General features: G+C 42.5%; 1 protein-coding gene across 1 annotated transcript in view; it reads right to left on the bottom strand.

The window, feature by feature from the left end:
- Positions 1–13716: 13716 nt before the first annotated feature.
- The window catches only part of rexo1 (REX1, RNA exonuclease 1 homolog), a 102319-nt gene continuing 88384 nt past the window's right edge, over positions 13717–27651 (bottom strand). The window contains exon 16 of the mRNA XM_086004653.1: positions 13717–17711. Coding sequence (XP_085860779.1) covers positions 17623–17711 — 89 coding nt within the window. The 3' untranslated portion in view covers positions 13717–17622. The remainder of the gene's footprint in view (positions 17712–27651) is intronic.

Below are 27651 nucleotides of genomic sequence, written 5' to 3'. Positions count from 1 at the left end.
CACGGTACTGCACCCGCTGAATGCTCTTTTACAGAAGGGGGTACCATGGGAATGGAGCGAAAACTGTAAGAAGGCATTTCGCAAAAGCAAAGAATTGATCACCTCAGAGGAAGTGTTGGCTCACTTCAACCCGACACTGCCTATTCGGTTGGCTTGTGATGCTTCTCCATATGGTATTGGGGCAGTACTCTCACACAAGTTGCCAAATGGCACGGAAAGGCCAGTCGCGTTTGCATCCAGATCATTGACCTCCGCTGAGCGCAACTATGCGCAGATCAATAGGGAGGCTCTCAGCCTTGTATGGGGAGTGAAGAAGTTTAATCATTACCTGCAGGGCCAAAAATTCACACTTCTGACAGACCATCAGCTGTTGGTATCCATTTTTAACCCTAAGAAGGGTGTTTCGGTGATGACAGCACAGCGACTCCAGAAATGGTCCCTTTTCCTAGGGGCACATCAATATCAAATAGAATTCAAAGGTACAAAGCAGCATGGCAATGCTGATGGGCTGTCGCGCCTGCCACTACCTGAAGTGGAAGAGATGACGAAAGTTGACCCTGTTGAGTTATTTCATTCGACCATCATCGAGTGTTTACCAGTCACCAATGCAAGTATTGAAAGAGAAACCAGGAACGACCCGACACTGTCCCGAGTTTACGAGGTGACAGTGAAGGGATGGCCAACACATGGTGATCCTCTGTTACTGGCATTCTTGGCAAGGCGAGACCAGCTGTCCGTCTGCCATGGTACTTTGATGTACGGGACAAGAGTGATTATTCCTCCCAAGTTACGGGAAAGAGTTCTAAAGGAACTGCATGAAGGTCATCTGGGGGGAGTTAAGATGAAAAGTCTTGCTAGGGCTTATGTATGGTGGCCGGGCATTGACCAACAGATAGAGGAGTTGACAAAAAGCTGCGCTGGGTGCCAAAAAAGTGCAAAATGCACCTCCGATCGCACCGCTACACCCATGGGAATGGCCTTCAGCCCCATGGCAACGCGTACATATTGACTTTGCTGGTCCATTCATGGACTCCATGTTCCTAATTGCGGTGGACGCACATTCCAAATGGCCAGAAGTGATCAAGATGAATACCACTTCAGAAAAGACAATTGCGGTGTTAAGAACAATATTCGCAAGGAACGGATTGCCAGAACAGATATGTTCGGACAACGGACCACAGTTCGTGTCGGAAGAATTCCAAAAATTCTTAAAGAAGAATGGGGTGAAACATTATACCTCTGCCCCATATCATCCGGCGACAAACGGGTTGGCCGAGAGATTTGTCCAAACATTCAAAAAGGCCATGAACGATGATCAGATTCCATTACAACACAAGGTGGACAATTTCCTAATGGCATATCGAAACGCCGCTCATGCAGTGACTAACCAAAGTCCTGCCATGATGTTTTATAACAGGAGGTTGCGGTCCAGGTTGGACTTGTTAAAACCAAATGTGCGGAGGGAAGTGGAAAACAAACAGTTCCAGCATATTAATAACAAGTCCACTCGAAGTTTTGACGTAGGACAACCAGTGTTGGCAAGGGGCTATGGAAACGAAAAATGGCAGTCAAGGGCCAGACAAGGACCTCTGATGTACACAGTAGATATTGGTAACAATGTGATAAGGCGTCATGCGGATCAACTGGTAGAATCAAGAGCAAGGGTCGAACCCATGGTTGCGACAGAGACAACTGTGGAAGACGTTAATGAACCTGAAGCATCTACCTCGGCAGGGACTGTACCTGATGATGACGTCCAATACATAGGAAACCAACAAGAAGAGTCACCTCAGCAACAAGAATCAGAGACCACTGAAAGGCGTTATCCAAACCGAATCAGAAGGCCTCCTGAGAGACTGAACCCTTTGAACTGTTTATACCTGAAGTTATATATGTATATATGTTATTATGTTATGTTAAATGGGGATATGACTGTTAAGCTAAAAAGGGAGGATTGTGGTGTATGTAACCTGTTCCACCTTAAGAGAACTTAAGCCTGTTCCACCTTAAGAGATGTACTACTTTCTCTGGCTGCTGTATACGTAATACCGGTGGTGACCACCGGTATATAAGTACTGTGTAATGATATTGTATTTAGTATAGTCCTGACCTCCAACTAGTAAAGACCTGTTGAAACTTTATTCTTGTAGTCTGTGTCAGTAATTAATCTTAATACAACTGGAACACACAGACTTAACACACGTGTAAAAAAAAATGAACACTCAAAATATGCTGTGCAGCATGAACAGGTTAAAAATGGTCTCTCCCATTCAAGTCGCATTATTTTACTTAATTTCTCCTTTGGCAGTTTAGCATTGTTACTCCCCTCCTTTTAAAATTGCTTTCAATACGGGTACTTTAAAAAGTCACACCATCACCCTTGACCCCTTTGTCCTAATTACGTTCCCATCTCGAAATTCCCTTTTTTCTTTAAGGTCCTGAAATACATCACTACCTAACGCCACAGCTGCCTCTCCAAGTTAGATACTCTTCCAGCTGCTTTGCATTCCCCTAAAGCATGGAATATCTCTTTGTCAAAGTTTCAGTGTGGTCATGGTATAGCTTCCCTCCTCATTCTCTATGTGGCTCTGGCTGTGGTTCACCAGGGTCCTTCTCTATGGCATCATTCCATAATAGACCCACTCCTACTGGTCTCACTGTATTTAATACTTATCTAATGGATCATCCTCCACAGCCATACAGGCACCTCCTGAATGCCCCAAGACTCCATTAGGGTTGCCAACCCTCCTGGATTGGGGCATGAATCTCCTGAGCACTGCTGCTAGCAACCTTGGAGAATATTTCCCTTTAAATTTCTCACTGCAGCACTGCGCAATGTGATGTCACTGGCCGCCAGTGGAGGCGATGTCAACCCCCTGCCATAGAAATGACCACATTCAAGGTGCCGAACGCCTGTTTCAGGCAGGTGCTCTGGACTCACGGAAGTCTGCGGCTTCCAATTTGGCAGTCGGCGCACTTCTGGGGGTGATCGAGCCGGTGAGATTGCGTCCTTGAAATTAGTCCCTATGCTATTTTTTTGCCCAACAACAGGTACGGCAGCAACCAATTTCCCCCCATTCTGTTCACTTCCACCGGAAACTATATGCATCAGGTAGTGATCCATCACTCGTCACTCAGACTGAAGCGGAGGGTGTGCAAGCTCCGATGTCATGTATAACTTTGACCTAAATTGATTTTCAAGCCCCTCATCCAGTTCATCTACTTCCAACTTCACACCATTGCCTATCCATGTCCCTACTGCACCTCCATCACTGCAAAAAACCTTAATCCATGCTTTATTCACTGATAGGCTCTCTGGAGCTGTACCTTACTGTTACGTTTAAAAAAAAAATCTTATCCTAGATTATTTTGACTTTCATACCTTAGATCATTCTCATGGGTGAGTTCCAATTCCTCTACCAGTGAGTAGCTATCCTTGCCTTGAAAACTAGATAGGCTTTTAGTAATGAGCCCAGGAAATGTCAAATAATTGCTTTCAGCTACTGGAAATATCATGTCTCCATAAATCTCACTTCAGTCCTCAAAAGCAACAAAGCAATGTGATATCAAACCTAATTTTAAATTTAAGATATTAAATTTATTTTGAATAAGCACATGCGCAACAGCCTACATAGTTATACATTCATCGGAGACATTCTTCTACTCAATTCCTTGAATGGACAGAATAATTTAATAATTACACCTCTGAGAACCAAGAGAAAAAAACACTTGCATTTATATAAAAATAACAGAAAATGCTGGAAAAACTCAGCAGGCCAGGCAACATCCGTGGAGAGAAATTAGAGTCAACGTTTCGGGTCAAAACCCTTTATCAAGACTTGACCTGAAACGTTGACTCTAATTTCTCTCCACGGATGTTGCCTGGCCTGCTGAGTTTTTCCAGCATTTTCTGTTGTTATTTCGGATTTCCAGCATCTGCAGTATTTTGCTATTGTACTTGCATTTATATAGTGTCTTTCACGACCTCAGGATGTCCCAAAGCACTTTACAGCCAATGAAATAGTTTTGAAGTGTAGTCACTGTTGTAATGTAAGAAATGCAGCAGCCAATTTGCACACAGCACGCTCCCACAAACAGCAATGTGATAATGACCGGATAATCTGTTTTTAGTGATGTTGAGCGATAAATATTGGCCAAGACACCAGGGATAACTCCCCTGCTCTTCTTCAAAGTGGTGCCATGGGATCTTTTACATCCACCCGAGAGCAGACAGGGCCTCGGTTTAACGTCTCATCTGAAAGGCAGTACCTCCGACAGTGCAGCACTCCCTCAGTACTGCACTGGAGTGTCAGCCTAGAATTTGTGCTCAAGTCCCTGCAGTCGGACTTGAACCCACAACCTTGGGACTCAGAGGCAAGAGTGCTACCCCCTGAGCCACGGCTGAGACTAAGCTAACTCTTGGTAACTATTAAAAAAAACAGTATTTCTTTCCCAATGATTTCTTTACTACTGTGGGAGCTTAATATTCTTGGAAGTTCAAACCAATTTTTCTCTTTGAAACTGATGGTTCTTTTCAATCTGACTCCTCAGATTTTCAAACAGCCCCTTTGATTTGAGTTCTGGGACTGAATATCCCATCACTCGGATTTAAAAAGAGAACCAGTAATGTTTAAACTGAACCAATTACACATCATTGTTTAAATTTGAATGATTTATCTGCCCATTCCGTTAACTGACGAAACTTCCAACCTTGCATCAAAATAAGCTTGGTACAAGAGTCTGATCTTTACTTGTAAAATAAAGCTGCTTATGTACTGTGACTGCATTTAAAGGACAGTCGCTACATCAAAACTAGACAAAAAAAACTTAATTTTTTCTCCACGTCCCCTTTTGAAATTGACACGTGTGCACGTCACCAATGCGACATTTAGGATCGAAAGTTCAAATTATAAGAACATAAGAAATAGGAGCAGGAGTAGGCCAATCGGCCCCTCGAGCCTGCTCCACCATTCAATAAGATCATGGCTGATCTGATCCTAACCTCAAATCTTCTATCACTCTGCATCCACCCGAACCCATGTGATCTCCCGGGAGAGGCGAAAAACCAGATAAAGACCCAATGGCCAATTTGGGAGAAAAAAATCCTTGTGTGACAATGCGTTCCCATTTTGGAGACCGTAACGATGCTGACTGGCCGTGTTATATTCTTGCAGGGCAATGCTCCATTGCAACAGATGTGTAGTTTCATCGTGAGTTGATTGTGACCCTACTACAGAACGGTGGTCAGAACATACCCTAAATGCAGTTCTGCACAAGTACAGTTGCAGTTTCTAGTGCACAAAGGACACGCAAACATTCTTTTTTCATGTCTAGAATGTCATATTTCGTAATTTGCAACTTAACGTCATTTACTTGGCCCCGTATAACACAGATGCGTCAGTATGGATCAGGAAGGAGCTTGAAAACGCGGGGCACATCAGTCTGCACCCAGGCATTTCTCAGATTTTCAAAAGCATGTTCTGCCTTGAAAAACCTGATCACTTGATTGGACTTCCTCTTCCTTGTCAGTTAACAATACAGTTATTTGACTATAACTGGGAATGGTACTGCAATAAGAGCTGGCCAACACAAGGAATCCCTGCACTCGTTTCTTAGTTGTAGGATAGATCCAAAGTGCGAGAGTCCACTTGCACCTAATCGGGTCTCCACATGGTGACCCGAATATAAAACGGCAGCCATATATTTTGTGGCCTTGACCATCAGCCTTGCTTTACTTAATCGGGTTCATGCATCAGTGAGATGGGCGAGGTTTTTCTCCCATCTCTAACTATAACTAGCAGCACCATCAATGTACGATAGGAAATAATCTCCAGCTCATATCAGGAGGATAGTGGAATAACTACAGAACGTAACTGTGCTATGGTGGCGAATTTGACATCTGCCAATAAATTTCCTGCAGGTCTAGAGTCATCAGACACACAATGGTTCCTAGCCTCGCCAGGATCTCCTTTGTGCGAGGGATCGGGTAGACTTCAGCCTCGATCAAATCGCTTAGTTTATAAAAGTCTTCATAAAACGGTGTGGTTCTATGCGGCCGGGAGACCAACACCGCTGATGATTAAGGGCTCCGGATAACTGCATTACGCCCAGTCACAACATCTTGTGCCTCCCTCCACTTCAGCCCTCGTAGCTGAACTTTGATCCAGCTCACCGCTGCCCAATCAATTCTCTCCCTAACCCCACCCCCGGTCTTCCTCTCCCCATTTTTCAAAAGTGTTCTCAAAACCCAGTTCTTTGACGATACTTCCAGCCACCTTCCTGTCTGCCTGTGGGACACCCCACCATCCTGTGAAGAAGTACCCTTGAATATTTATTTACGTGAAAGGAAGTTGTAAATGAGTGGACACAAGTAATATTACACTCTTTCATACACTTTCCCCCAATATAGATTTAAACATGGGTCAATACTGTGGAAAGCATGTTATGTCATCAGACTTTTATTCCAAAAAATGATAAAAGCTTTAGTAATCTTCACCTTGGAAACCCTCAATCACGTTGTCGGCTCCAGCCTTGATTTCTTCAATGTGCTCCTCGTTGACCTTCCTATGCTCCTTAATCTGCAACTTGTTCAAAACCCATCCACCCATATCCTGTCACAGGAGTCTGCCACCGTATTACATTTTAAATCCTCATCTTCAAATCCCTCCATAGCCTTCCCCACTCTTATCTGTACTACTTCAACTCTCGTCCCCCTCCCATACCCTCTGACCTTTTATGTATCCACCCTCTGTCCACCATTGAGGTCAGAGCATTCAGTCAACTCAGCTTTCGCTCTGCCATTCCCTGCATAAACTCCTGCCCTCATCCATTTCTCCTTTTATCTTTAAAAGCTTTTTAAAAACGCATCTTTTCAACTATGCTTTCAATCCATTCCATCAGTCATGGTATTTTTTATTTCTTCTACCCCCATGTAAAACACCTTGGGGCATGGTCTATGTAAAAAAAAGTGCTATTTAAATACAAACTGTTGTCCCAAATCATAACTAGTCTGTTCGGGCCACAGGCTGATAAAGTGCAATGAACTATGATAATTGTCGTCTATGGTCCTCCTCCGTAAACAGAGAAAAAAATCATGTTAAACCTTGTTTATCAACATCGTCATACTGCCCTTATATATTCAATTAAAAAAGCACTGCAGCAGGACCATCAAGACAAACGATTTAATGACCAAGATCAAGAGTTGTAGGTCATAATGACAACTTCACAAGAAGCATATAATTTGATAATTAACATGCTATTGTGAAAGATCCGAGGATCCTTCTTGCTTTATTTTTTAAATTAAATTTTAACTGGGCTAATTCGCGGGGATTTAACATTTGACTTCAGCCACTGATTCCCTAGGTGATGCTATTATTTCTGTAGCTTGGATTCTAAAATTGGTTCATCTAGTTTGATGCCCCAGTAGCCCATTGAATTTTGCTAACCAAGTTTTGTATTCTTTGAAGAACAAAGGAATCCAGACAGGTGTCAAACAATGTAAGCTAATTGCTTGCGATTGCAGTTTATAGAAGGTGCCAACATGTAATCATATGTCTAGTAGTACATTGAGTCATGTATGATGCACTCTGTGGCCCATTATTCCACATCCTTAATACAGATGGGGAAGTTTCGGTTTATAGGCTTCCCTATGGAAGCAGACTTATGTATTGAGCAAATATAAAAATTATACTCAGAGCTCATCTCGTCCAGGAGGCCTACCTCCTGCTCCCTCGACCCTATTCCCAAAAATGCCTGACCATCCAGCTTCCCTTGCTGGTCCCCATAATGTTAACAGTTCTCTCCTCAGGTAATGTCCCATGCCCCCCGCCTCCTTCAAATCTGCCATCACCCCATCCTCAAAAAACCCACCCTTGATCCTTCTGTCCTTGCAACCTACCATCCCATCTCCAACCTCCCTTTCCTCTCCAAAGTCCTTGAATGCATTGTCACCTCCCAAATCCATGCCCATCTTTCCTGCAACGTCAGGTTTGAACCCCTCAAATTAGGTTTCCACCCTGCCATAGCACTGAAACGGCTCAGTCACAAATGACATCCGATGTTACCGTGACCATGGTAAATGATCCCTCCTCATCCTTCTCGACTTGTCTGCAGCCTTTGGCATGAATGACCACACCATCCTCCTCCAACACCTCTCCATCATCCAGCTGGGTGGGACTGTGCTTACCTGGTGTCATTCTTATCTATCCATTCGTAGCCAGAGGATCACCTGCCATGGCTTCTCTTCTCACTCCCACATTACCTCTAGAATTCCCCAAGGATCTATCCTTGCCCCCCTACTCTTTCTCATCTACAGACTGCCCCTCAGCGACACCCTCCGAAAACAAGTCAGGTTCCACACGTGCACTATTGACACCCAGCTCTGCCGTACCACCACCTCTCAACTAGTCCACTCAGATTTCTCACGGTTTGTTCCTCAAACTAAATATTAGGAAGACCGAAGGTCCTCGCCCCAAACTCCTTTCACTGGCCACCTACTCCATCCCCTTCCCTGGCTACCGTCTGTGGCTGAACCAAACAGTTCGCAACCTTGGTGTCCTATTTGACCTCAAGATAACCTTACGTCCACATATTCACTCCATCACCAAGGCTGCCTTCTTCCCCATCTGTTACACCGCCCATCTCCATCCCTACCTCAGTTCATCTGCTGCTGAAACCCTCATCCATGCCTTTGTTACCTCAAGACTTGACTATTCTAATACTCTCCTGGCCAACCTCCCACCCTCCATAAACTTGAGCTCATCCAAAACTCTGCTGCCTGTATCCTAAATCAATCACCAAGTCCCATTCACCCATCACCCCATGCTCGCTGATCCACATTGGCTCCTTGTCTGGAAACTCCATTTAAAAATTCTCATCCTCGTTTTCAAATCCCTCCACGGCCTCACCCCGCCCCATCTCTAACCTCCTCCAGCCCCACAACCCTCAAGATCTCCGCGCTCCTCCAATTCTGGCCAGTTGTGCATCCCTAATTTTAATCGCTCCACTATTGGCAGCTATGCTTTCAGCTGCCTAGGTCCCAAGATCTGGAATGAGCCCCCTAAACCCCGCTCTGTTCCCTTAAGATGCTCCTTAAAACCTACCTTGTTGACCTCAGCTGTTCCAATATCTCCTTGTGGCTTGGTGTCAAATTTTGTTCAACACTCCTGTAAAGTGCCTTGGGATGTTTTACTGTGTTAAAGATGCTATATAAATGCAAGTTGTTACACTAAGTAAATAATTCAATAAAACTTGACAAAAATAAATTCAATTAAAAGTAGACTCCAATAACTTATTTAGAAGTGCATATTTTGTAAATAGTTTTAATTCTCTTGCAGCCAGTCACCACCTGACACCTTTCCCCAGGTTGAGCTGAGCTGCTTATTGGTGAACATCAGTGCCTGTATATCAGCAGATGGCACAATGAAGCAAACTGAATAAAGTGGTTTTGTCTTCTTTTCGCTGGATGGGTAAATGGGGCTCTGTGCATTGTCCTTCAACCAAGCAAGAACTGAAAAGAAAACTCACTTAACTGAAGTAGAGGCTTGTGGCCCTGTTTCAACACCAATCATCTGGTCTAGAGCTGTGCACTCTAATGATTTCCGTATTCGGCTGCCATCAGTAACCTAAGCAGGTAGTTTTCCATTGCCCTAGAAAAATTACTTTAAACTTCTCACTAAAGCTTTGGTAACATTCTACATAGGAAAGTATTCAGAATAAAATGGCCAATGTGAAGGGAGTATGGATAAAATAATTAAACAGCTTTTTGTAAAACCTATTCACAAAAGAATTTGCACCTTCCACGACTTCCGAATCTCCCAAAGCGCTTCAGAGCCAATGAAGTACTTTTGAAGTGTAGTCACTGTTATAATGTAGGAAAACACAGCAGCCAACTTGAGTACAGAAGAGCTGACAAACAGCATTGAAATAATAACCAGATAATCTGTTTCAATGATGTTGGTTGCGGGATACATGTTGGCCAGGACAGTGAACAACTTCCCTGCTCTTCGAGTAGTGCCATTAGATTTTCTATATCCACGCGAGAGGGGAGATGGGGGCTCCAACTAACATCTCATCTGAAATAGAGCACCTCTGACTGTGCAATGCTCCCTCAGTACTGCACTGAAGTGTCAGCCTAGATTATGCACTCAAGTATCTGGAGTGATAATGATGACCTGCTTTTATACACTTCAAGAGCAAAATTTGATATCCACACCCCACATGCAGTGCTTATAGTACTGGACCAGCAATCCAGAAGTTGAGTGTTCAGATCCCAATGTGTGAAATTTAATTCAATACCATTGGTCATTTGTGGGCTGGCAACAGAAACAATGAGCATGAAAAGCTGCTGAATTGTCCCTAGTTGGTTCACTAATGTCCTTCAGAGAAAGGAACCTGCCACCCCTAGCTGGTGTGGTCTCCACATGACTCCAGTCCCACACTACATGGCTGACTCTCTGCCTTTCATGAAGTTTAAATTTTGGCCCCTTGTTCATAGGAACATAGGAATTGCTAGATGAAAAAAGACCACGTTCCATCTAGTTCTGGTAGCCGTATAATACAATGGTGTTGTTGACTATCACAGAAATCAATCTTCATCAATTAGTCTTCTAATATCCTGGTGTAGTACATCTGTTTTAAATTTGTTTCTCCAAACTAAAAATTGAAAACTAGCAGCAGTTATAACAGCACCCATTTTACTCAAATCTTTTAAAATTGTATTTCTTAATACATTCCTACCATAGGCACTGTGCAGTTAAGGTGTGTACTGACTTCATAAGCTATGGTTGCATATTTTTATAAAATGGGTGTGCTTGTACATCTAAATATACAATGACCCCAAAATATCAACATGAATATGCCCTTAATTATACAATGGATTTATAAAATATATGTACGAAAGTATACCCATTTGTAAAATAACTTGATTGTAAATGTACATTCTAGATCCCAATAAAAATGTTAATTAAAAAGTGTTCTAAAAACACACCTGAAAATAGCAATGTGATCAACATTTACAGAGGAAAGGGAGTTTACTACTCAAAGTAACGAGAGATTAAAAAATTACATCTTGCAGAAGAACTTACATTTATATATACTGTAACGCATAATATAGCAAATGGCACAAGGTCAAGACATTATAGACAACCATCTTTTGATGATTCTAAGATTCTGTGCCAGTTATTGTAATGAAGAACTACTTTTTAATACAATCACAAAATTATAACAGATGACAAAGGCCATTTTTGGGCCATCTTAGTTCATCCATTTAGAATGACTCTGTAGTCCCCCTATTTATGCATCCAATGGGTTCTCAAATGATTCCAGGGGTTTCAGCTCCACTGCCCTTTACAGGAGTCCATTTACAGGAGAAACAAGAGTGTTTCTACAATGATCGATGGGGCGCCCCACTCATTATATCCCTGCCACCATAACTCCTCTAGCAACTACTCATTGTTATCTATTTTTCTGCCAATTTTTAAGCCATATTCATGATATACCCTAAATTCCCACAGCTTTTTGAGCTTAACTAATAGCCTTTCATGTGGAACTCTGTCAAATACATTCTGCAATATGTCCAACTGAATGCCGCTTTTTCCAGAAGTCAAGATTGGTCAGGCATGATCTTCTTTTAAATCCACGTTGACTGCCATGTACTGTGTTATTATTGTACAAATAATCTTCAAGTTTACACCTGATAATCGATTCCATTAGTTTACATAGGATTGAATAAATTCTCCCAGTGTCCTGGCTATTACTTTTTTCCAGTTGCACATCGCCCACTAGTCATAGTCAGAGTCATAGAGTTATAGAGCACAGAAAGAGGCCCTTCGGCCCATCGTGTCCACGCCGGCCATCAAGCCCTGTCTATTCTAATCCCATTTTCCAGCACTTGGTCCGTAACCTTGTATGCTACGACGATACGAGTGCACATTTTGTTTAGTTTCAAAATTACATTTTGTTGTACATCTTTGATTCAGATTAGCCAATAGGTTAAACCAGTTATTCAGCACTACTGAATTCTTATTTGTACTTTCAGAAATGAAATATACTGATATTTAAATAGTGCTTTGCAATGAACTAATTGAAGGCAGAGAAAAGTGACCCACAACAATTAAATGTACTTCCCATCAGGTTGACACAGGAGTGGCACTGAACTCCACAGAGCTGTATGTGGCCTGACTTGTCCAACTCTATTAGCTAAACTCAGCTTGGGGAAAGAAAAATCGATTTAAAAAGGAAACATCTGTGGCTCACATGAAACTGATTTTTTTGTTTTGTAATTCTTCGCCAACAGACTCTTAGCGTAATGACAGCAGATAGGAGTGCACATTTTGTTTAGTTTCAAAATTACATTTTGTTGTACATCTTTGATTCAGATTAGCCAATAGGTTAAACCAGGTATTCAGCACCACTGAATTCTTATTTGTACTTTCAGAAATGAAAGATATTTAAATAGTGCTTTGCAATGAACTTACATTCCAATATTGTTTAGATTTGTTATAAAACCTAACTTTGAAAATATAATATATTTGAGCAGGTGAAAACTTGGTTTCTGACATTTGCATCAGCTTTATCTTTCTACAACAGATGCTCAATCAGCCAATCTGTCCAAGGTTAATTTGATAATCACCAATCAATATAGAAATTAACATTGGTATTCACTGGTCAGTTAAGCACTTAAAAGCTCTTTACAGCTCTGCAAAACTCAATTGGTGATCAATATCACCACAATGTAGCTTTTCAACTTTAAGAAACAGATGACAACATACCATGTGCTTCCAAAAGCACAATAAAGAAAAAGTTAAAAGACTTCCTGATTACCAAAATCGATCTCCTTGGTCACCTATAACCCCAAAGGTCATAGACATTGTATAGAGGTCAAGAGATGAGGCTATCCTCTGGGAAACAAAAATCTACATGGATCAGACATTCACCCAAAATCCGAGCTTTTCTACCCAACAGGATTTAAGATATAACAGATTACGATAAAATGTTGGTTACTGTTTAAAAGGTAGGATTGCAATGTATTTCTTCAATTAAATAAACTGTTGTACTGATGGGTTACTTGTACAAGAAGCTTAAAAAATGTTAGCATTCAGTGGTTTTTCAACTTTAATGCTAAAAAGACATTATTGTGCGATTTTAGTCGTCTTAGTTAAGGTATACTTTCCATTTCTGTTTAGAAGCAGACTTTAAAATTACCAATACCTCGCACTCATCCACAATGCTGTGACCAAACCAATTTAAATCAATGACCAACACCAATTGATGTAGTTATAATTCTTAACGTCCACTTGGATCTTTCAAATGTTTTATTTCACCTTCCTTTTTATCACCCACAGGGGCTGCTTTGCTGCCATTCAACCTCCTTCCACAATTCCTGGATTATGTATTTCTCTACCGATTTGTTCCATGACTTTTTAATTTGGTGGCGACAGAACGAAAGTGTTAGACTGACAAAGTCCTCTTTCCCCACCAGCCCCAAACCCTCCAAAAAAAATTATTAGACGGAATGTTTGATCACAGTATTCCACCTGGCTAATTACTGAGAAAAGCAATGAGACAACCAATCTCCTCAAAACTACCCAGTTGGAAGCAGGTGTTCTGTTACTTGTGCAATCAGGCTCATAGTAGCAATTTTCATTTTTACTGTAACTGGGATGTATCTTAAACAGCCATTTTAACACTAAAGAGTAAGCAAGTGTACGACGAGTGTTTTGCATTTTTTAAAAAAAAAGTTTATTGCAAAACAGGGAATGTAAATTACTACAGAATATATATATATATATATATATATGTATGTATACTCACAGTTCCAGCTCTTAGCAATGCTTATTATATGCTACAGAATTTAGTTTTCTATCCAATGTGCAAGATGTAATTTAAATTTATCAATAGATCTTTCCAAATTATTAGCACAATTATTTTCTGTTCAGAGACCAGTCATAAAGACCTAGGAATAGAACATTTTTAATACTGTGTCTTTACATAATTCACTGCATTTTCATGCTTACTGTACATCAGGGCTCTGCACTGATCTGGTTCACAGGACAAAACTCATCCCTCGCTGGGATTATTCTCACGTAGAACCTTAGTACTTTACATCCAAAATGAAAGTTAAACATGTAAAAATCAGAAACTTTAAACATGTAGTACATTAAACAGATAAAAATATTAAAGGGGGGTATCATGTTTTAGTACTGATTTGGGAGGTGATGACAGTTTGCAAATATTTTCTCCAGCTCTTGCACATGTCAAGTGAAATTTGTTCACCATTTACTATTGCTTAGTACTTATGATAATAAAATTAAACAAACAATCTTGATGAATAATCCGTCTCCTAATCCGCACTTCGCCACCAGGCAGTTATAACAACTTTACAAATATGCTTATTTCCTCATTTTGCCCCAACAAAAAATTTCAACCAAAGTCAAATTATGACTTGTCGCCCACTCTTTCCACCACTTTAAGCTTTCTCCCTTACACCAATGCTGTTCAACAATAGGTGCAACTCCATAGGACAGCAGTTGCTTTGTCCTGAAATGAACTGTTCTGCGATCATGAAGTAGCCGATTTAATTAGTAGTCTAGAAGCTGGTTTGCTGAAACAGAATGAGTGCCAGTGGAAGCAGAGATTCAAATTCAGGCCACCTGAGTAAAACCCATCTAAAGTAACTACTATCCTGATTTACTGAAGCCTGGGATTCTGTCGGAAGAGGCTGCCCAATTACTGCCAACACAGGGCAGACATGGCATACACTTTTGAGAGTTTAATTCAACTTTATTTCTTTGCCGTTACTCAGTAACTGAACACCTTCGTCACCTTTTCTGAAATAAGCCAAAAGATAAAGCTCAAGACAGTGAACGTTTCTTTAGCTGCAGCTCTGAACAATAATGAAACTTTGTGCATTTAACAAAAAATTTAAATGACAAATATGAACACAGTTTTCCCATTTGCTCCTTCCACAACAGTCCTGTACCTCATTTAAGTGGTCACAGCAAGTGTTAGGAGGCTATTGACAGCCCATCACAGTCAACTCAGATTCTGTCCTCGCTAGACACCCATAAATGTGACCTTTCCAGCAGTGGTTACTGGATAGCAATCAAGCACAGGAACCCTAGCTGATCGTGCCTTTAAGGAAAAGAACAAAGGCAAATTATGGTGCCCCAATTGCTGCTCTAACCGAGATCAGCTAACTGTTCAAATCAGGACTAGAACAGAGGACCATCTGTATGGCTTTGGACCACACCACATGATGCATTTGCCCACTAAGCCAGGAAGCTCCATGAAAATAATTTGAATAAGATGCTAACTTTTCCTTACCAAAAGTATTCAGTGCAGACGTTTGTCTTTATTAATCAAAGTAATAAAAAAACGTATTTAAAAGCATTAATTTCCAAACAAAGGCTGAAGAATCCAAACAAAGACTGAGGAATTTAGACGGTGTATATTTACTAGCCTTTACCTATCCCTTCCAGCCTGTACTAATTCATGTAGGGTGTGGCTGCATGTACACTGCCAGCCCTCCAGTACCCCACCCTGGTCTTCACCAGTTGCCCTTACATGTGCACCGTTGTGGATAATAATTAGGAGTGGGAACCCTGGCTGATTTTCCCTTCCCTAGTTCAGAGGCTAGAATTAGTACCCCTACCGTCACCCACTGAAATTAATCAATTCAGCATAGATTAGGGACTAAATTTGAAATCCTTCCAACCTGTATGTTCTGTTCCGCACTGAATAATAAAATCAACTGAGCTTTCAGGGAGCCTACAGTAATTATCTTGACCAATAACATTTCCTTATTTTACATCGTTGCAGCAGAATTCCCCCCTACATCACTAGCTATCTGTCACATGACACAATGTATCTAGTCACATCATGACTGTCATACTAACTTGTAAAGTCTAGATCCATAACCACTGCCTTCAAAAGATAGTTCATGGCAAACTTAATTGTGCCAAGCCACCTTAAGTATAAAATTAACAACCATTTTAGGAATATGTAAAGCAGTTACAAGGTATAACACAATCTTAGGGTTCCAGTGATATACATGAACTGCTGTCACACAGTTTAGGAAACTTTAGAATCTCTCTAGTGTTTCAGCCTTAAACATCAAACCAATATATATATGTAAACTTTAAAAAGATAATATTTCTAATATCTACTGAAAAAACAAGAAAATCAACTGCAACTGTCAGGACATGATTATGCTGCAGGTCAAATATAATGTGCAACTAAAGCCCTGTCTGAATTCTCATTTATAGCAATGTTTAGTGCTATCATAGGAGCTTTTTAAGCAAGTTCAATTCATCTAATATTCTGCATATAAAAGCAGTTCTTGGTTTTTAAAAGACATATTGCCATTGAGGTACAATTTTAAGCTACTAAAAACAGCCAAACATTTACCGTAAAAATACCTACATTCCATCTAACAGTTGAGTCCTCTCTCCTTTCTAAAATGCAGTGGGATTTTAGACTTGTTGTCCACTAAAGGTGGTGTAGGGGAGTGCGTCCATGTTGCATGCTGCAGCTAAACTATGCAGCACATTTTTAAGAATGATGTATTCACTAAAGATGCTCCCCAACAATTTCTCTCATTTCTGATGCAATAATTGGTGTGAAGATAGAAAGTAAAGATACAGTAATAAAAAGGAAATCACATGGGAAATAACACACACAGGATCAATCCAGTAACAAAGCCACACTAAATCTGCCAGTCCTGTTAAGTTATTAGTATGATGAAATGAGGCAGTAACATATTAGGCAGTGCAATGGATATGATATTGGAGGCAATCTGTCTTGGTTGGTCTACAATTGTCTCAATATGGACCCTCATGGCCAATTAAAAGACATAACAGAGGGGAGGTTAGGCTTAACCAGAACAAGAGACAAACAAATGAAAAAAGTCAGTCTGTCCTAAGTTGGAGGGAAACAGGTGAGGAAGTGACATCTGAGCAACAACTCTCCAAGTAAAAGCATAATGTAACTGTAGACATAAACAATAATGTACCAAGTCATTCTTACAAAAACACTTGAAAAATCATGTGCAGCTAAAGTGAAAAAGTTATTCAGCAGGCACTACTTACAAAAGAATCAGATTTTTTTAATCCTTTCAGCATTGAAAATCACGTAACGCACAAAATTGAAGAAACAAAACAAAAAAGTTAAGAAAAAAGCATACTCTCTCTTTGGGTCAATAGTCAAAATGTTTTTTCTTAAATCGGATTTAAAAAATAATCCACTGGCTTTGTACTGTTGAGTTATACTTACCCATACATACTAGTTGCTCAGCAGCAAGAATGACTGCATTTCTTGGAATGCCACTTTAAAGAAATGTCAAAATGCTACCAAGTCAAATTGTGGTCATTGAACATTTACAATGGGCGTGGAGTGATTCTTCTGAAAAGATCTCTACATGTATAAAAACACAAATAAATACTGTAAACAAAAAAGGCAGTTTTGGATTTTTTTTTTTTTTTATATATAAACAGCCTAAACTTTGCCTTTTGTTTTGCAAAACAATTATAAATCACAACATCTGTATCACGTCATATTCCTTATGAACCTTGCTGGCAATGTCAGTCCTTTATGCACATGACAAGAGATGGGGGACGGGAGACGTCATCTTCTCAGTTTCGCATCTTCTTTTAATCGCCACATCATTAACTCCATGCAGGCACAAGCATCTTCACTGGAATCGTGGCCTTCAACTAGTAATGGAAACAAAAATGCTGTCTCAAATCAGTTCAAAGACGACATGATTCCACAGTAAGACATACTGGGGGAAAAATTCAGTTGCTTTGCACCTCTTAGCGGGCGCAAAGCAACTAGTGCCTGGGCGCGGCAACGTTTGCGCCGCTTGCGAAATTTACCAGACATTTTGCAGCGGAGTTAAACACTACCACCACGATCTCCTGTGCCCGCAGATCGTGACGTCAGTCGAGCGTGCAATGCCCCGGACCGGATATTGAGTGGCGCCCCCTGCCTTACCGCCTGCAACGATGGGTTGAGGGGAACGTTTTGCAGTCGGGAAAGGACTGGGGGAGCGCTATTTAAAGGCAGCCGCTTCCTGACTTTCTTTGTACCACACATTCTGAGAGAGATAGAGAGAGAGAGAGAGAGAGAGACTGACTTCTGGTGAGATTCAACGCTGTGTGAAGGAGTTTTGGGTATTGAGCAGCACTTTACAGGTTCATTTTGATTTGTCCTTCCTTGCATCGATTTGAGAGAGACTGGGGGCTGCTCTTTCCCTGGGCCTCGCCATTGTTCTTTCCAGCAGAATTGATGTAGAGGTCTCTCCAGGCCAAGATTCAAGGCTGCAATGAGCAGGGTGTGGATGGAGAGCAAGATCGACCCTCCCCTTTAAGAACCGGCCGGTGCCAGTGTGTCTGTGTTCCATTGCTGACTGACATCACATGAGCTTCGCCAGCGCTCTGAATTACATAGAAACATAGAAGATAGGAGGAGTAGGCCATTCGGCCCCTCTAGCCTGCTCCGCCATTCAATGCGATCATGGCTGATCATCCAAGTTCAGTACCCGGTCCCTGCTTTCTCCCCATACCCCTTGATCCCTTTAGCCTTAAGAAATATATCCAACTCCTTCTTGAATATATTTAATTAATTGGCCTCTACTGCCTTCTGTGGTAAAGAATTCCACAGGTTCACCACTCTCTCGGCGAAGAAATTCCTCCTCATTTTTGTCCTAAAAGGCCTACCCCTTATCCTTAGACTGTGACCCCTGGTTCTGGGTTCCCCGACCATCGGGAACATCCTCCCTGCATCTAGTCTGTCCAGCCTTGCCAGAATTTTATAAGTTTCAATCAGATCCCCTCTCATTCTTCTAAACTCCAGCGAGTACAAGCCCAATCGATCCAATCTCTCCTCATATGTCATTCCTGCCATCCCAGGTATCAGCCTGGTGAATCTTCACTGAACTCCTTCCATGGCAAGAATATCCTTCCTCAGATAAGGCAGCCAAAACTGCACACAATACTCAAGATGTGGTCTCACCAAGGCCCTGTACAACTGCAGCAACACATCCTTGTTCTTGTACTCAAACCCTCTTGCTAAGGCCAACATCCCATTTGCCTTCTTAACCGCCTGCTGCACCTGCATGCTTACCTTCAGCGACTGGTGCACAAGGACACCCAGGTCTTGTTGCACTTCCCCTTCTCCCAATCTATTGCCATTCAGATAATAATCTGCCTTCCAGTTTTTGACACCAAAGTGGATAACCTCACATTTATCCACGTTATATTGCATCTGCCATGCTTCTGCCCAATCACCCAACCTGTCCAAATCATCCTGTAGTTTCTCGGCATCCTCCTCACAGCACACAGGCCCATCCAGCTTTGTCGTCTGCAAATTTGGAGATATTACATCTAGTTCCCTTGTCTAGATCATTAATATATATTGTGAATAGCTGGGGTCCAAGGACCGATCCCTGCGGTACCCCACTAGTCACTGCCTGCCACTCGGAAAAAGACCCGTTTATTCCAACTCTTTGCTTTCTATCTGCCAACCAGTTCTCTACCCAAGTCAACACCTTTCCTCCAATCCCATGTGCCTTAACTTTACACGCTAATCTCTTATGCGGGACCTTATCGAAAGCCTTCTGAAAGTCCAAATACACCACATCCACTGGTTCTCCCTTATCTATTTTACTAGTTATATCCTCAAAAAATTTCAGTACATTAGTCAAGCACGATTTACCTTTTGTAAATCCATGTTGACTTTGTCCGATCCGGTCACTGTTTTCCAAGTGCTCTGCCATTACGTCTTTCATAATGGACTCTAGCATTTTCCCCACTACTGATATCAGGCTTACCGGTCTGTAATTTCCCATTTTTTCCTCTACCACCTTTTTTGAATGGTGGTGTAACATTAGCTACCCTCCAATCCATGGGTACTGTTACAGATTCCATCGAATGTTGGAAGATGATCAGCAATGCATCCACTATTTCTAGGGCCACTTCCTTAAGTACCCTAGGATGTAGATCATCAGGCCCTGGGGATTTATCAGCCTTCAATCCCAATTTCCCTAACACCATTTCCCTACAAATACTGATTTCTTTCAGTTCCTCCCTTTCATCAGACCCTATGTTCCCCGACATTTCCAGGAGGTTATTTGTGTCCTCCTTTGTGAAGACAGAACCAAAATATGTATTTAATTGGTCTGCCATTTCTTTGTTCCCCATTATAAATTCCCCTGATTCTGACTACAAGGGACCTACGCTTGACTTCACCAATCTTTTTCTCTTCACATATCTATAAAAGCTTTTACAGTCAGATTTTATGTTCCCTGCAAGCTTACTCTCATTCTATTTTCCCTTTCTTAATTAATCCCTTTGTCCTCCTTTGTTGAATCCTAAACTGCTCCCAATCCTCTGGATTACTGCATTTTTTGGCCAATTTATATGTCCTCTCCTGGGATCTTATGCTATCCCTAATATCCCTCGTTAGCCATGGTTGAGTCACCTTTTTTGTTTTATTTTTATGCCAAACTGGGATGAACAAATTCTGTAGTTCATCCATGCAGTCTTTGAATGTTTGCCATTGCCTATCCACTGTTAACCCTTTGAGTGACATTCCCCAATCAATCCTACCCAATTCGCGCCTCAGACCATCGTAGTTTCCTTTATTTAAATTCAGGACCCGAGTCTGAGTCAACTACTTCATTCTCCATCTTAATGAAGAATTCAATCATACTATGATTGCTCCGACCCAAGGGGCCTCATACAAGGTTGCTAATTAATCCTTTCTCGTTACATAATACGCAGTCTAAGATGGCCTGATCTCTGGTTGGTTCCTCGACATATTGGTCCAGGAAACCATCCCATAAACACTCCAGGAATTCCTCCTCCACAGTATTGTTACTAATTTGGTTAGCCCAACCTATATGTAGATTAAAGTCACCCATGATGACTGCTGTGCCCTTTTTGCACGCTTCTCTAATTTCCCTTTTAATGCCATCCCCAACCTCCGCATTACTGTTTGGAGCTCTATATACTACTCCCACTAACGTTTTCTGCCCCTTGGTATTTCTCAGTTCTACCCATACAGATACCACATCATCAGAACTAATATCCTTCCTTACAATTGTGTTAATCCCTTCTTTAACCAGTAATGTTACCCCACCTCCCTTTCCTTTTTGCCTATCTTTCCTGAATATTGAATACCCCTGGATGTTGAGTTCCCAGCCTTCGCCACCCTGGAGCCATGTTTCCGTAATCCCAATCAAATCATATTTGTTTACCTCTATTTGCGCAGCTGATTCATCCACCTTTTTACGAATGCTCCTCGCATTAAGACACAAAGCCTTCAGGCTTGTTTTTTTAATGCTCTTAGACCTATTAGAATTATTATTTACTGTGGCCATGTTTGATTTAAACCGTTGATTTCTCTGACTGCCACTTTTGTTTTTCTCCTTCCTATCTTTTGCTTTTATCCTCGTTTCCCTTTCCTCTGTCCCCCTGCTCAGGTTCCCAACCCCCTGCCATTTTAGTTTAAACCCTCCCCCAGAGCACTAGCAAGCACTCCCCCTAGGACATCGGTCCCGGCCCTGCCCAGGTGCAAACCATCCGGTTTGAGCTGGTCCCACCTCCCCCAGAACCGGTTCCAATGTCCCAGGAATTTGAATCCCTCCCCCTGGCACCATTCCTCTAGCCACGTATTCATCTGAAATTAGTGCCCAAATAACTTCAAGGGGTGATAGAAGCCAAGTCTGCAGTCAGAGGCGATAATTAGCGGCAGGCGCTAAACTTTGCGCCCGGCTGATAATTGCGCCCCAAACGGGGAGATACCAAATTTCTCCCCCACTGTCTTTAAAATGACAAAGGGCAGAAAATTAAGAAAATAAGTTGGGTGTTATAAATGCAATTCATGCTTGTGATTCACTAACTGTGGTAGTGTAATATGCATCACTGCCCTTCCTATATGTTGGTATTAATTTTATTTTATCCTTTTTGAAAAAAAATGTATAATTCATTTCCACAACCCCACTCTCTAACCAAGAACGAACAAGTAATCTGGAAAGAATGGGCAATCTTTGACCAGGCCTCTACTCCATAACCATGCACTAGGAAATATTGCAATTGTGGCCAATGGTTATATGTTGTCCTACGCACAGCAATGATATTCAATAGTTATGGACAATGTTCCCTTTAAGCTGCGCAGTTGTGCAGCACGCGAGGCCCGCGCAGCCAGCTCTTACAAGGAACAACCGTGCATTTATGGAATTTTGAACAGGCTGCACAGCCCGCTAAAGAGACTGCGTAGCCCCCCCCAAAAAATTAGACGGAACATTGGTTATGGATACAAGGTATATACGCTCTATATTATGCAATCCAAGTTCAATAATAAAGAAAATGTTTAAAATATGAAAAACTGCTAGATACATTAAAGGAACTTTCAACGAACTTTAAACTATGGCTTCTCTTTCCAGTAGTAGGGCGACCGCCTTAGCACTGTAGGAAAGTTCTTAAACCCATGATAGGTGAGCTTTTAAAGAAATAATGCAAACAATGGTTATTGGATTCCTCCCAAGCTTTTACTGTAGTGTATGTACCTTTAAGAGCCCGTGTACTGTCGTGCCGGTAGTGGCCACTCGGGTATATAAGCCTGTATAGCGTCTTGTATCTTTTAGTTCACCTCCAGACTTCGTTCAGTAAACACCTGTTAAACCAACTCCTGCATTCCGTGTCTCCATTAACACACGGATACAACAGTGGCGACGAATTGGAAACGGACTTACCTGCAATTCGGCAGCACCTCAAGGAGATCGATTCCTCAGACGAAGGTCGAAGAAAAAAAAAAAACTGAGTTCACCAGCTAGCCGGGCTGGTGGCAGGTACTGCACTAATCCTTCCTGGGCGGCAGGCTGGGGCTCGATCGGGTGGCTCTGCAGCAGGGCCGAGCAGCGAGTCGGAAGGCGGAGGCAAACAGAAACGGAGGGTGGAGCACTCGGGAGACGGCCGGCGCTACAAAGCAGGTCGGCGTTTGGACCAAGCAGAGGGAGGGAAGAGTCCCAGAGAGTCCGGCGGGAACGAGTCTCCAACTATTAAAAATGTGTAAATAAAAACCGCGGAGAACAGCGTTGTCAGCAGCGGCAGCGGCGCGTGGGAGGCGCCATTTTTTTCTCGGCAGGGAAGAAAGGAAAGCGCGGGAGGCGCCATTTTTGATTTTCAGGATGCCGAAGACTGGCAATATTACTGCTTTCGATAGTGATAGAGGATTGGACCACATATGTGGAAAGAGTGGAGGTATATTGCACAGCGAATGAAGTAGAGGATGATAAAAAGGCATCGCTACTTCTAAATCTGATGGGCGCAAGGATATACGGGCTGTTACGAATCTTAATCACTCCAGCCAAACCGATGGACAAGAATTTTAAGGAGATTGTTGATACCCTACAGGAGCACTTAAACCCAACACCGCTGCTGATAGCGGAACGATTCAAATTCTTCAGGAGGAATCAGCACAAGAATGAAAGTAACGCTGATTACCTCACCGAATTAAGAAAGCTGTCAAAGCACTGCCAATTTGGGGCAGGACTGGCAGATTCTCTACGAGACAAATTCGTCTGCGGTCTCCTAAGTGAAGGAACACAGAAAAGGCTACTTTCTGAGAAAGATTTGACACTGGACAAGGCTTTCAGTGTGGCTGTATCATACAAAGCAGCAGCAAGAGGAGCTGCAGAGATACAGCAAAAGCCACAGGACTTCGGCACCCATGAAATGACACAGGGTTTCGAGAGATGTTATCGCTGCGGCAGATCCACCCATGACCAGAGGGACTGCTGGTTCAAGGACAAAGCATGCAGGCAATGCGGAAAGATGGGACACATTGCACGTGTATGCCGATCTGGAAACAAAAAATCCACTGACAGAAAAAAAATCAGTAAGGAAAAGTACAGAAAGGTACAAATGATGACGGACAGTAGCTCCGAAGACCAGAAGAGCGATAGCGACTCCGGAAACAAGAGACTAAGCTGTCTCAAATTACATAATGTAATTGCCAAAGAAGATTACCAGACCATTTGGGTTACCCTCACGATAGCGGGGTCCCCAGTTAAAATGGAGCTAGATACAGGATCAGCTCTGACTGTCATAAGTAGACGGGCTTACGAGCGGCTATTTCTGCATATACCTTTGAAAGACACATCCATTATCTTGAAGACATATACGGGGCAGAAAGTATACCCCAGAGGGAAAATAAGGGTGCCTGTTGTATACAACGGCAAGGAAATACAGAAGTTGTATTTATACGTTCTGCAAGATGGTGGTCCACCGCTGTTGGGACGTGAATGGATCAGGAAGATACGTTTAGACTGGCACTCCATTCAGGCACTGACGGTGACCAGTAAGAAAAAAAATGATGATGACGTCATACCTGAACGATTAAAAGACCTCTTGGCCAACGCCAAAGAAGTGTTTCAACAGGAACTAGGAAACTTGAAAGGCGTCACCGCCTCAATAAAAGTAGAAGATGCGGCAATTCCCAAGTTTTTTTTAAGGCAAGGCTGGTGCCATACGCAATTCGTCCAGCAGTTGAGGCAGAGCTGGAGAATTTGGAAAAGGCAGGCGTGTTATCCAAGATAGATTGGAGCGAGTGGGCAACACCCATCGTCCCGGTCATGAAGAAAACGTTGAATAATGATAAATCTGAAGAACAGAGAAAAATTCGCATCTGTGGGGACTTCAAGGTGACTGTAAACCCGGTCCTTCACACGGTACAGTATCCTCTTCCGAGGATAGAAGATATTTTCGCCTCACTATCCGGAGGGAAACGTTTCACCAAAATTGACTTGGCACAAGCATATCTACAGATGGAGGTTGAAGAGGCCTCTAAAAAGTATCTCACGATAAACACACACAAAGGCCTGTACCAGTACAATCGACTGGTTTTCGGAGTAGCATCAGCTCCAGCTATCTGGCAAAGAGCTATGGAGCAAGTCCTGCAAGGGATTCCGGGGACTCAATGCTACCTAGACGACATCCTTGTAACAGGAGAAAACGATAATGAGCACCTTGCCAATTTGGAGCAGGTGCTCACTAGGCTGAGAGAACGGGGCCTACGAGCAAATCGCCCCAAGTGCGAATTTTTCCAGAAACAAATATCATATTGTGGCCATATAATTAACAAAGAAGGGTTGCATAAGTCACCTGAAAAAATTGAAGCGGTCATAAAAGCCCCAGCACCTGAAAATGTCTCACAATTAAGGTCGTTCCTGGGATTGATAAATTACTATCATAAATTTTTACCGAACTTGTCAACTGTTCTGCACCCTCTTAACGCACTGCTACAAACGGGAGTAATTTGGAAATGGAGCGAAGACTGTAAACGTGCCTTCCATAAATGCAAAGGCTTGATCACGTCCAAGGAAGTGTTGGCTCATTACAACCCATCACTGCCAATCAGACTGGCGCGCGATGCATCCCCTTACGGCGTAGGAGCGGTATTATCGCATAGATTCCCTGATGGCTCGGAGCGGCCGATAGCTTTTGCGTCACGCTCATTGAACCCAGCAGAGCGCAACTATGCCCAGATCGACAGGGAAGCACTCAGCCTGGTGTGGGGAGTGAAGAAATTCAACCATTACCTACACAGACAAAAATTTACCTTGTTGACTGACCATCAACCCCTCGTCTCCATATTCAACCCTAAAAAGGGCGTTCCCATTATGACAGCGCAAAGGCTACAGAGGTGGTCCCTTTTCCTAGGGGCACACCAATATGACATAGAATACAAAGGATCAAAACAGCATGGGAATGCTGACGGTTTATCGCGCCTACCGTTGCCAACGGTAGAAGAGGCACCTACAGTAGACCCAGTGGAGATGTTCCACTCAACCATAGTGGAATGTCTACCAGTAACAAATTCTACCATTGAAAAGGAAACGAGAAATGACCCGACTCTACGATTTAACGGTGAAGGGGTGGCCAGCACATGGCGAACCACTGTTGCCAGCATTCTCGCAAAGAAGAGAACAGCTGTCAGTGTGCCGAGGAACCTTGATGTGTGGATCCAGAGTGGTGATTCCACCCAAACTCCAGGATAAAGTTCTAAAGGAGCTTCACGAAGGGCATCTGGGTGGAGTGAAAATGAAGAACCTAGCCAGAGCGTTTGTGTGGTGGCCAGGTATCGATGGAGACATTGAAGAAATGACCAAGAGCTGCCTAGGATGCCAGAAGGTCCAAAACGCCCCACCACAAGCCCCTCTACATCCATGGGAGTGGCCCTCATCTCCATGGCAAAGGGTACACATCGACTTTGCTGGTCCATTTATGGACTCAATGTTCTTAATCGCGGCTGATGCACACTCCAAGTGGCCGGAGGTAATAAAGATGTCCTCCACCACCACGGAAAAAACCATCACAGTATTAAAGGACCATATTTGCCAGGAATGGGTGGCTGAACAGATCTGTTCCGATAATGGACCGCAATTTGTGTCCGAGGAATTCAGGAAGTTCTTAAAAAACAATGGGGTTAAGCACTACATGTCCGCCCCATACCATCCCGCCACCAATGGATTAGCTGAAAGGTTTGTCCAGACCTTCAAGAAGGTCATAAAGGCCATGCGTAATGAAGACATAAATCTACAGCATAAGGTAGATAACTTCTTGTTTGCGTACAGGAATGCAACACATGTGGTTACAAACCAAACTCCCGCCATGATGTTTTTCAATAGAAGACCAAGATGCCGGCTGGATTTGATCAAGCCAAACATCAGAAGGGACGTAGAGAACCGGCAATTTCAAGGCATGAATGAAAAGCCAACTAGAACCTTCCAGATAGGTCAACAAGTTTTGGCCCGGGACTACCATACTGAGAAATGGCAGCCTGGAACTATTTGCACACGACTAGGACCGCTGATGTATACCGTGGACATTGGAGAAAGCATAATAAGGCGCCATGCTGACCAGATCATAGAGTCATCCGAAAAGGGACAACCTACACAACTCTATACGCCTAATGATGAAGCAGAGATACCCATAGTATCTACCTCCGATCCAGTGATACTGGAACCAGATGAACCCGACACTGGCATTCAAGCCAAATCGACCTTGCCACAAGAACCTACTACACCACCGAGGCGTTATCCGGACCGAGTCAGGAAGCCTCCAGAGAGACTGACTTATAATTGATTAACTGCAGCAAATGTGCAGATTATTGTTCTTGTAAACATGTTAATTAACATGATTACTTAAAATGTTATGTACTAATTATCTAAAAAGGGGAGGAATTGTAGTGTATGTACCTTTAAGAGCCCCTGTGTACTGTAGTGCCGGTAGTGGTCACTCGGGTATATAAGCCTGTATAGCGTCTTGTATCTTTTAGTTCACCTCCAGACTTTGTTCAGTAAACACCTGTTAAACCAACTCCTGCATTCCGTGTCCCCATTAACACACGGATACAACATTTACCAGCTGAAAAACAGAGTGCTTTCCAATGCAACTCCACGCATTTTCCATCTTCAAAAGAAAATATTAGGCATCTGTACTCTGGAGGAGTTATGGGATGGTCAGGCCTTGTACATTCAATATCAACAATCTCAAAGCCTAAAATTACACTCATGCTTAAATATAATTGTACGATAAAATTATTTACACAACTAGACCTTCCAAATCCCAGTCCTGATTATGCTTCTAA

The sequence above is a fragment of the Somniosus microcephalus genome, chromosome 13 (assembly GCF_052327205.1).
Source record: "Somniosus microcephalus isolate GS21.2 chromosome 13, FLI_Smic_1.0, whole genome shotgun sequence".
Lineage (NCBI taxonomy): Eukaryota > Metazoa > Chordata > Chondrichthyes > Squaliformes > Somniosidae > Somniosus > Somniosus microcephalus.
This window is presented reverse-complemented; position numbering and strand designations above follow the sequence as displayed.